Genomic DNA, 10,608 nt, shown 5'->3' on the forward strand with positions numbered 1-10,608 from the left:
CAATAAATTGGGTTTTACTTCCCTCGAAGACTGTTGCGATCCCCTATACTTTTGGGTCATCAATAGTGCTGGCCAAGCCGGCTACATATATATAGTGAGAAATGGCGGGGAAAAATGTGGGCGGGAAGACAGAGGCGGGAAGAAATGGCGGGAAGAAGAGGAATCCAGAGCTGGTCATCTAACCTTTTAGTCTCGGTTGGTGGGCGCAACCGGGACTAAAGGTGGTTTTTGTGTCATCTAACAAAACTGTCGGTGGGATAAGGACGTCTGGGTAAGATTTAGTCCCGTTTGGTGGGTGCAACCGGGACTAAAGGTGGTTTTTGTGTCATCTAACAAAACTATCGGTGGGATAAGGACGTCTGGGTAAGCTTTAGTCCCGGCTGGTGGGTGCAACTGGGACTAAAGCTGGCGGCAGGATAAGGACGCGTGGGTGGATGCACTGCTCGATGAGATAAAGCATGTAGCGCACGACGCCCTGTCGGAGGAACAAGACAAAGCAGAAGCGGCGGCGTGCCTATAAAAGGAGCATCGATATGCCTTGGCAAACAGACCAACAAGCCAATCTAGCAGGTAGCGAGAGGTTCATCCCCATGGATGGAGGAAAGGGTTGGGAAATCTCCTGTGGCGCAGCTTCTCGAAGATGTCGTTGGTGCACACGCCCTACGGCATCTTCGGAAGTTGCGCCTCGGGAAAGTTTTCCTGCAAGCCCGTGAAAGATTCCATCTCCTCTAACAGTGTTGGGGAAAGGGTTGAGAAATTTCCCGTGGCGCAGCTTCTCGAAGATGTCGTTGGTGCACACGCCCTACGGCATCTTCGGAAGTTGCGCCTTGGGAAAATTTTCCTGCAAGCCCGTGAAAGACAGGAGGCGGAAAGACAGAGGCAGAAAGAAATGGCGGGAAGCGGGGGGCGGGAAGACAGGAGGCGGGAAGACAGAGGCAGGTGGCGGGAAGCGGGGGAGGGCGGGAAGACAGAGACGGAAAATTATTTGTATTTTTATGATTTTGAAATGAATTAGTTTTATTTTTCTAAAATTTTTGATAAATTATTTGTATTTTCTGATTTTGAAATGAATTAGTTTTATTTTTCTAAATTTTTTGATATATTATTTGTATTTTTTATATTTTGAAAATAATTAGTTTTGTTTTTTTGAATTTTTTGATATATTATTTGTATTTTTAAGATTTTGAAATGAATTAGTTTTATTTTTTTGAATTTTTTGATATATTATTTGTATTTTTCTGATTTTCAAAATAAATTAGTTTTATTTTTCTGAATTTATTGATATATTATTTCTATTCTTAAGATTTTGAAATGAAAATTAATTTGGGTCTTTCCGCGGGAACCCAAATTCCGGTGAAAAAACCCTTTAGTCGCAGTTGGTCTCACCAACCGCGACTAAAGGTCGCCGCTATAAAAGCTTCGCGCGGATCGGCCGCGGCAGTTTCTCTTCTCTATTCATCTTCAGCAGCACACTCTGCCTCTCGCGCGCGCCGCCGGAGTTCGATCTTCCACCGCCTGGAGTCACGCCGCCGCCTGGATTGACGCTGCCGCGTGGAGTCAGCCGCCGTACGTTGACACCGCCAACACGCCCTTTCCCTACCGCCGTCGTCGTGCGCGTCCCGATGGCCGGCGGCCGCGCCCTCTCGCCATATCCCTAACGCGCGCGCTATATCTCGCTTGTGTCCGCTGCCGCTGTAGATTCGCGCGCCGGCCGTGTCCTCCAAGCGCGCCCATCCCCGTGGACGCGCGGGTTTTTTTTTAGGAGAGAGAGAAACACACTGACCCCGCGCGTATACGGAAGGGGCGGTGCACAACTTCCGTATAGCGAGGGGTCGTCGGTGTGTTTCTCTCTCTCTCCGCACAACACCGACCCCGCACGCGCGCTGTCGACCGCCGCCCTCTCGATCCCTATACGTGTTGTCCTCTCCTTCGGCACGGCCCCCCTTTCGCCACCATTTGGAGTAGTTCCGCCACCACGTGCGTCCTCACGTGCCACACTAATGTTTATACAATTAGTTTTTACAGATTATTTTTCTTTACTTAATTAGTTTTTACTACATGTCTTCAGGAGTGACATATGGCGGACGATAGAGACCCGATTTTAAAAAGCTATGATCCGGATGCCGAAGCACATATAACCGTCATCATAAACGGCGATATTGCTTATGTGCCGGAAGAAGATGAAGAAGATGCCTCTTCTTATCTGAACCTTGACGATGAAGGTGAAGGTCGACAAGGTGATGATGAAGGAATGGACATTATTGAAACGTTTGCCTTCGGAGGGCAAACGACAAACGACGATGTCGAATTAGCAACCACCTCCGGCGAGGTATATATATACATTGAGCCTCTGGTGATACAAATTTACTGATTTGAATAAATATGTATTAACGCGACTCTCTTTCTTTTTTTAGCCCTCCGGATCATCGAAAAAATCGAGGAAAAGCGTTGCAAAACCCGGACGATGAAACAAGGAGAAACATTGACCATCGATGTTGTCGATGAACGAGGCAGGCTGTTGGAGCCCAAAAAGCACTATACAAAGTTTATCAACCAATGCGGAGTGGTTGTTAGAGACAACGTCCCGATCACCGTCCAAGAATGGAATGAGCCAGTCAAGGTACGTGTTGGTTTCAGTTTTGTCAGCAAGAGAATGAAAAAGGATTGTTGGAGAAAACTTATGGAACATTTCATTCTACCTCCAGAATTCAACAAACACGATGAAGAGGGTAACGTGGTTCCGGTGGACGTGAGAGGAGGAGGCTAGTCAAAGAGTTCGCTCTTATGATGATGGCCGAAGCATTCCGGAACTACAAAAAACTTTTAGCCCGTGACTTTGTCTCGCAGAAGAAGACTCTGGATTTCAAAGGACAGTATGAGAAACTGAAAGATGTTTGGCCTAAATTTGTGAAGAAGAAGCACTAATATTTTTTCAAGGCCATATCAGAAAAAATAAGGCAAATGCGGCTAAGAAAGAGTACTATCATATTATGGGGCCAGGAGGATACCACACTTCGGAGCCTAAGTGGGAGAAGATGGAGAACGATCTGAGGGAGCGAGGAATCCCTCTAGGTACAAAGGGATGGGACCCACGTGCCAAAAGCTGGTGGTACGGGCATGGGGGATCGCTAGACCCGGAGACAGGGAGGTGTGTTCACCGGAAGAAAGTGTTTACTCCCACCGCCGCCCTTATTAAAGCAATGGCCGGAGCTCAAGAGGGGAAGATCAAGTTCAACAGAGAGAACAACGCGCTGACAATAGCCCTCGGGAATCCTGAACACCCAGGACGTGTACGAGGCAAAGGTGTCGTTCCGTGGAAAATAGGGTTTTCCCACGACAATGACCCGTACACTTACAAAAGATGTAAGAGAAAGACAGAACGGGATGCAGATCGTATGGGGAGGATGGAAGTGGAAATATTTGAGTTGAAGCAGATTGTGCAGGAAATTGTAAAATACAAACGATCGGAAGGGCCGCATGAAGATCGTGCAGCAGATGTCGGAAGCCAGCAGCGGAGAAGCAGCGTGGCTTCCACGGAGGTCCCGGCTGGTGCTAATGCACCGACGATCGAGATTCGTGCACCGGAGCCTCACTACCCCGTGGACGATATAAATGAGATGAAAGAATGTGAGCTGCATTATCCAATGGGGAACATTTCCATGAAGGTTCGGCAGCGCTTTACCTTGTACACCTGGAGCACTCCACCACAACAACCCCATTGCAGATGGCTATGCTCGTGTCACGGTGGAAGACATAGTCCAAGGGTGCGAGGACCTGGAGATTGACTATGCTACGCCCGAAGGGGAGAAAAAACTTCGAGATGTCAAGCGCCAATTCGTTCTATGGAAAAAGAAGTACATCACGTTTCCAGGTGAGGCGCCAAGGTCACCGACCCCGAGGAATCACCCAACAAGTCCACCCCCTCCGGTGGTGGTGGTTGGGGTGGTGGTCCACCTACACTCCTTCACGTCAGCCGACGCCGCCCCCAATCCACCTCCGGTGGGTAAGCAGCCGCCGCCCCCCAGTCCGCCTCAAGCGGGTATGCCACCACCCAGTCCACCTCCGGCGAAGAAGAAGAAGCAGGGGTTACGAAGGACAGCAAGGTGATACGTCTCCGACGTATCGATAATTTCTTATGTTCCATGCCACATTATTGATGATATCTACATGTTTTATACACACTTTATGTCATATTCGTGCATTTTCTGGAACTAACCTATTAACAAGATGCCGAAGTGCCAGTTCCTGTTTTCTGCTGTTTTTGGTTTCAGAAATCCTAGTAACGAAATATTCTCGGAATCGGACGAAATCAAGACCCGGGTTCCTATTTTCACCGGAAGCATCCAGAACACCCGGGAAGGACCGGAGGGGGGCATCGGGCCCCCGGATGATAGGGTGGCGCGGCCTGGGCCCTGGCCGCGCCAGCCTATGGTGTGGCCACCCCTTCGACCCTCTTGCGCCGCCTCTTCGCCTATTTAAAGCCTCCGTCGCGAAAACCCTGATGCGAAAAACCACGATACGAAAAACCTTCCAGAGCCGCCGCCATCGCGAAGCCAAGATCTGGGGGACAGGAGTCTCTGTTCCGGCACCCTGCCGGAGCGGGGAAGTGCCCCGGAAGGCTTCTCCATCGACACCGCTGCCATCTCCACCGCCATCTTCATCACCGCTGCTTGCTCCCATGAGGAGGGAGTAGTTCTCCATCGAGGCTCGGGGCTGTACCGGTAGCTATGTGGTTAATCTCTCTCCTATGTGCTTCAATACAATAATCTCATGAGCTGCCTTACATGATTGAGATTCATATGATGATGCTTGTAATCTAGATGTCATTATGCTAGTCAAGTGAGTTTTACTTATGTGATCTCCGGAGACTCCTTGTCCCACGTGTGTAAAGGTGACAGTGTGTGCACCGTGTGGGTCTCTTAGGCTATATTTCACGAGAATACTTATTCACTTGTTGAATGGCATAGTGAGGTGCTTATTTATATCTCTTTATGATTGCAATGTGTTTGTATCACAATTTATCTATGTGCTACTCTAGCAATGTTATTAAAGTAGTTTTATTCCTCCCGCATGTGTGCAAAGGTGACGAGTGTGTGCACCCTGTTAGTACTTGGTTTATGCTATGATCATGATCTCTTGTAGATTGCGAAGTTAACTATTGCTATGATAATATTGATGTGATCTATTCCTCCTACATATGCATGAAGGTGACGGTGTGCATGCTATGCTAGTACTTGGTTTAGTCTTTTGATCTATCTTACACTAAAGGTTACTAGAATATGAGCATTATTGTGGAGCTTGTTAACTCCGGCATTGAGGGTTCGTGTAATCCTACGCAATGTGTTCATCATCCAACAAAAGTGTAGAGTATGCATTTATCTATTCTGTTATGTGATCAATGTTGAGAGTGTCCACTAGTGAAAGTGTAATCCCTAGGCCTTGTTCCTAGATATCGCTATCGTCTGTTTGTTTACTTGTTTTACTGCGTTACTACTGCTGCGTTACTACTGCTTGTTTACTTGTCCTGGGCAAAGCACTTTTACGGGTGCCGTTGCTATCGCTTATTCATACCACCTGTATTTCACTATCTCTTCGCCGAACTAGTGCACCTATTAGGTGTGTTGGGGACACAAGAGACTTCTTGCTTTGTGGTTGCGGGGTTGCATGAGAGGGATATCTTTGACCTCTTCCTCCCTGAGTTCGATAAACCTTGGGTGATCCACTTAAGGGAAACTTGCTGCTGTTCTACAAACCTCTGCTCTTGGAGGCCCAACACTGTCTACAAGAATAGAAGCTCCCGTAGACATCACAAGGCAACCCCCTCTTGGACTACTAACCCGGAGCCTTATGTACCTAAGACCACAAGGGTACCAATGCCATCAATGAAGCCTCTCCTCCCGAGACCTTGGGAACTTAGTGTCGAGGAAACTGACGTGGCCGCGGCTTCTCACCATGAGAAATGGAAGGCGGGGGTCAAGGCAAAAAAAGAGCCTGAGCCCAAGCCGGTATTTACTGAGAAACAAAAGAAGTGGGCGAAGGATTTTTTGACGACACCGTCCCAAATCCAGCAGAATCTGCCAGACGACTATGGACGTGAATTTAGTAGGCAAGTAGAATTATTGGAAAAAGCCACGGCGGAGAAGAAAGCCTTGGAGGAGAAGGAAAAGAAGAAACCCTTGGAGGAGATCAAGAAATAAGCAAGTAAAAAATGCGGGAACAAATTTCCCAGCTCGGGCAACAGAAAAAACAATCGATCCCCCCGCTCAAAGTGGAAGCCGGTCCTTCCGCTACGTCATCCTTCAAAGACGATATGGACAAGGACATGAAACTATTGGACCCCGCTATCCTATCAGCTGCTAGAGAACAGGGAATGACTTTAACGACGGCCAAAGAAAAAGCAGTCGAGATCGGTGTGACTCTTCGTGCATTGTTAGGCATTGAGGATGCGCCAATAAGTGAGGTAGCATTTACATATGTGCTGAATGGGCCTCTCGTCGAGCCTGCGCAGGAAACGAGTCTACCAACACAAATGTGAAATCTACTATGCTGGTACAAGGATTTCATAAAAAATAATGCCGACGAAGAATATATTTATGCGGAAGTTAGAGAGGAGCATCACTTCAAACAGTACCGTGTACAAGTTCATATGAGTGAATTGTTCCAGTTGTTCAATCTGCGCGAGCTCAACAAATCTATCCTGAGTTGCTACGTTCTGTAAGTGATCGATTTATTTCTATAATTAAATCTCTACATCATCTCGTTCATTGCCTGCACTATATTGTCCTAACTATATTCTTGTGTATGCTATTATGCGGAATGAAGGTTGGGGAATGCAAAATAAGGAACATCTATGATGTTGGGTTCATTGACCCACATATCATTAATGGATATGTGTTAGAAAAATACCACAAAGACATGGAGAAAGACCTGTACGACTTTCTTACAAAGAAGGAACTCAAAAGTGAAATTCTATTTCCTTACCATTTTGGGTGAGTGTTTCTGCCTTGTGCACATTCTATTTTGTTATGTCTAATCGATGAGTTATGCATGACTGTGCATGTAACGTATCCGTAGGTTTCACTGGATTCTGCTAATAATTGAATTTGACAAGTCCAGAGTTTGCGTCATGTACTCTCTGAATATGGACCCAAAGCATTGGATCGACATAAGGATAATGCTGCAAAAGTAATTATTTTCAATCATTTGCACACTATATCGACGTCTTTCGTTCATTTCCTAATATCAAGTATCTAATAACTCCCTTGTTCATTTAATTTCTTTGCCCCTGTAGGTTTTGGAAACGGTTCAAACATAAAATAATCGGTTTAGGTAATGACCTTGTTGGAGGCATTGTTTTGAGAGTGGGGACTATCTTCAGGGTGAAAACCTAAGATCGTTGATCGGGCGACGACGGTGTTAGAGCACTGTTCCCTTCTTGGAGGCGTCGTTTTTGGAGAGTCTGTACTTCAGGTGTTGTCTTGGCGGTGGATGTATTGTTGTTGTTAGGCCCGAGATACTGTAGCGGGACTTTTATTTCTTAGTTTTTTTTTTTGGCTGTGTGCATCCGTAGTGCCATTAGGGTGGTGCGTTGTTGTAGAGGCTGGGTGTAATTGATATCTTTTTGATATTAATATATTCCCTTTATCGAAAAAATAAAATAATCGGTGAATTCAAAGATGAGCTAACATTTAGAATGTTAGCTAATGTGGATACTCAGCCACCGGGGACCAATCTATGTGGATACTATGTTTGTGAGTACATCCGGGGACACACCTCTGAGCGGAGGGCTCAGGATATCAACTTGCGGAGGATTGACTTGCGGAAGAAGCTTAATCCAGAAGCTCGCTTCCGACCAATTCAAGAGGAATTAGCAGGATTTTTTATGAGAGAAGTCGTCCATCATAAAGGAGAACATTATTACAAGAACTAAGAACTTCTGCTGTCGTAAATTGTATATGTCCTGGTTGTTTCAAGTTGTATATGGTCACCCGAGATTGAATATTATATATTCCTCTTGCATTCTTCTTGTTTGAAATTTCAAACTTGTTTGAAATTGTACATTTATATGCATCAACGTGTAACGTGTATATAGTAGCGTAGAATATGTGTACTGATACTTCCTTGAAATTAAAATAAAACACAAAATAAAATATAAAAGAAATGGAACACAACAAAAAAGAAACCAGATTTAGGGGGGTTTAAATCCTAAACCCGCGGAGACCTTTAGTCCCGGTTGGTCTGGCCAACCGCGACTAAAGGTCCTCCACCCGACGGACGCCCGCCGTCCACGTGGATGGGTCTTTAGTCGCGGTTCGTAAGCAATCGCGAGGGGGGGGGGGGGCTTTAGTCTCGATCCTTTAGTCGCGGTTGCACAACCGGGACTAAAGCCCCGTTATATGAACCGCGACTAAAGACCCTTTTTCTACTAGTGATCATGAGAAAAAAAAAATCAAAATCAATCCGGTGAAGCAAGACTTACAGGTTCATATAAAGAGAATTTAATCATACAACACCACCATTAACGTTACGAAGGAAATCTGATCGCGGAAGGAAGTGTCGAAGGAACTTTGGGGCCCTACCGATTGGGTGTGTGAATTCACCTAAGACTTTCTCAACGGACAGTGAAGCTGTCGGAATTCATATTTTCGGAACTGAAGATCACATATCAACGTTGCCCCCGTCTGGGGACTGGCGTCGTCCAGTCTCCAGTCCATGCACGGGGTATCACCTGCTCCCAATGACGCGTGAGCAGGTCGAAGCGTGTTTCCCTTTTGATTCTCGAACTTTATTTATGTGAAGCACCTGTCATTCGTGGATCGACATGGAAGCTTGGCCGGCAAGTTCTTGTATGCTTTATTGCTTAATTCCTAAGGACCTCCCAATTCAGGAATTTCTTCGGATTCCTTCACGATCGATGGTTCCGCGCAACAACATTGGTTAGAAAACGCGAGTAATTCAAAAGATGGTTGAAAAGGAGTGTTTAATTTGGCCAACGTGCGCCATTGTTGTTGCTATAAAGACATGCCTGCAGACCTGTGTTCAGTGAAGTGCAGATCAGCAGAAGAGTATCCGATACAGAGCACCACGCATATGGAGACGATCGCCGGCGACGCCCATGGCTACGGCTGGGCCGGGCTGTGGTCGGCGGTGGCCAGCCTCATCTTCCTCTGGTCCATGGTGCAGCAGTATGTCCCCGCCCAGCTCGAGGAGTACCTCACCACCCTCTCCCGCCGTTTACACGCCGCCGTGTCCCCCTACGTCACAATCACCATCGACGAGCAGGTCCCTGACTCCTTCGGCCGCAGCGAGGCCTACCTCGCTGCCGAGGCCTACCTCAGCGCCACCTGCGCGTCCAGCGCCCGCCGCCTCCGCGCCGACCTCGCCGCCGGTAGCGATCGCATGAGCGTCGCCGTCGACGACCACGAGGAGGTCATCGACGAGTTCCGCGGCGCCAAGCTCTGGTGGCGCAAGACCAAGACGCTGCCCCGCACCAACGTCATCAGCTGGTCCGCGTACGAGGCGGAGCGCCGCACGTACTGCCTCACCTTCCACAACCGCCACCGCGGCCTCGTCGATGCTCTCTACCTGCCGCACGTCCTCGCTGAGGGCCGCGCCGCCACCGTCAGGAACCGCCAGCGCCGCCTCTTCACCAACAACCCCAGCAGCGACTGGTCGGGCTGGGACGGCCGCGTCTGGAGCCACGTCAAGCTCGAGCACCCCTCCACCTTCGCCACGCTCGGCATGCACCCCGCCAAGAAGCAGGACATAATCGACGACCTCGACATGTTCCGCGACGGCAAGGACTACTACGCCTCCGTCGGCAAGGCCTGGAAACGCGGCTACCTGCTCTTCGGCCCACCCGGCACCGGCAAGTCCACCATGATCGCCGCCATGGCCAACTATCTCGACTACGATGTCTACGACCTCGAGCTCACCGCGGTCAAGAACAACACCGAGCTACGTAGGCTCTTCATAGAGACGACCGGCAAGTCCATCATCGTCATCGAGGACATCGACTGCTCCATCGATCTCACCGGCAAACGCAAAACTAAGAAGAAAAAGAAAGACAAGAGCAGCAAGAAAAAGAAGAAGATGGCCCCGCCGGTCGCCAAGGATGAAGAGAACAAGGTGACGCTGTCAGGGTTGCTCAACTTCATCGATGGGCTGTGGTCGGCGTGCGGCGGCGAGCGGATCATCGTGTTCACAACAAACCACAAGGACAAGCTAGACCCGGCGCTCATCCGACGGGGCAGGATGGACTCGCATATCGAGATGTCCTACTGTTGCTTTGAGTCCTTCAGGGTGCTCGCTAAGAACTACCTGCATATCGCCGACCACGAGCTTTTCCATGAAATCCAACAACTTCTCGGGGAGGTGGACATGTCGCCTGCCGACGTGGCCGAGAACCTCATGCCCAAGTCGAAAGCCAAAGATGTGGACGCCAGCCTGGGTAAGTTGATCAGGGCACTCAAAGAAGCAAAGGAAGAAGCATTGGCCAAAGCATCCATTGGAGCGGAGAATGAAGAGGAAGCCGAAGAGGATGACGAAGAAGATGACACCAGCTCCTCCAGTGAAGAGGAGAAAAATGGAAAGAATAAAAATAATTAG

General features: G+C 48.3%; 1 protein-coding gene across 1 annotated transcript; it reads left to right on the forward strand.

Annotated features, from left to right (window-relative positions):
• The first annotated feature begins 8,904 nt into the window (after nt 1–8,904).
• On the forward strand, nt 8,905–10,608 carry LOC124647873 (AAA-ATPase ASD, mitochondrial-like). Its single transcript, XM_047187731.1, has one exon. It carries the CDS (start codon nt 9,022–9,024, stop codon nt 10,606–10,608), a length of 1,587 nt encoding a protein of 528 aa, XP_047043687.1. The 5' UTR covers nt 8,905–9,021.

This window comes from Lolium rigidum, chromosome 4 (assembly GCF_022539505.1).
Source record: "Lolium rigidum isolate FL_2022 chromosome 4, APGP_CSIRO_Lrig_0.1, whole genome shotgun sequence".
NCBI lineage: Eukaryota > Viridiplantae > Streptophyta > Magnoliopsida > Poales > Poaceae > Lolium > Lolium rigidum.

Coding starts and splice junctions, on each gene's coding strand:
- LOC124647873 (XM_047187731.1), top strand. CDS start 9,022: ATGCCTGCAGACCTGTGTTCAGTGAAGTGCAGATCAGCAGAAGAGTAT.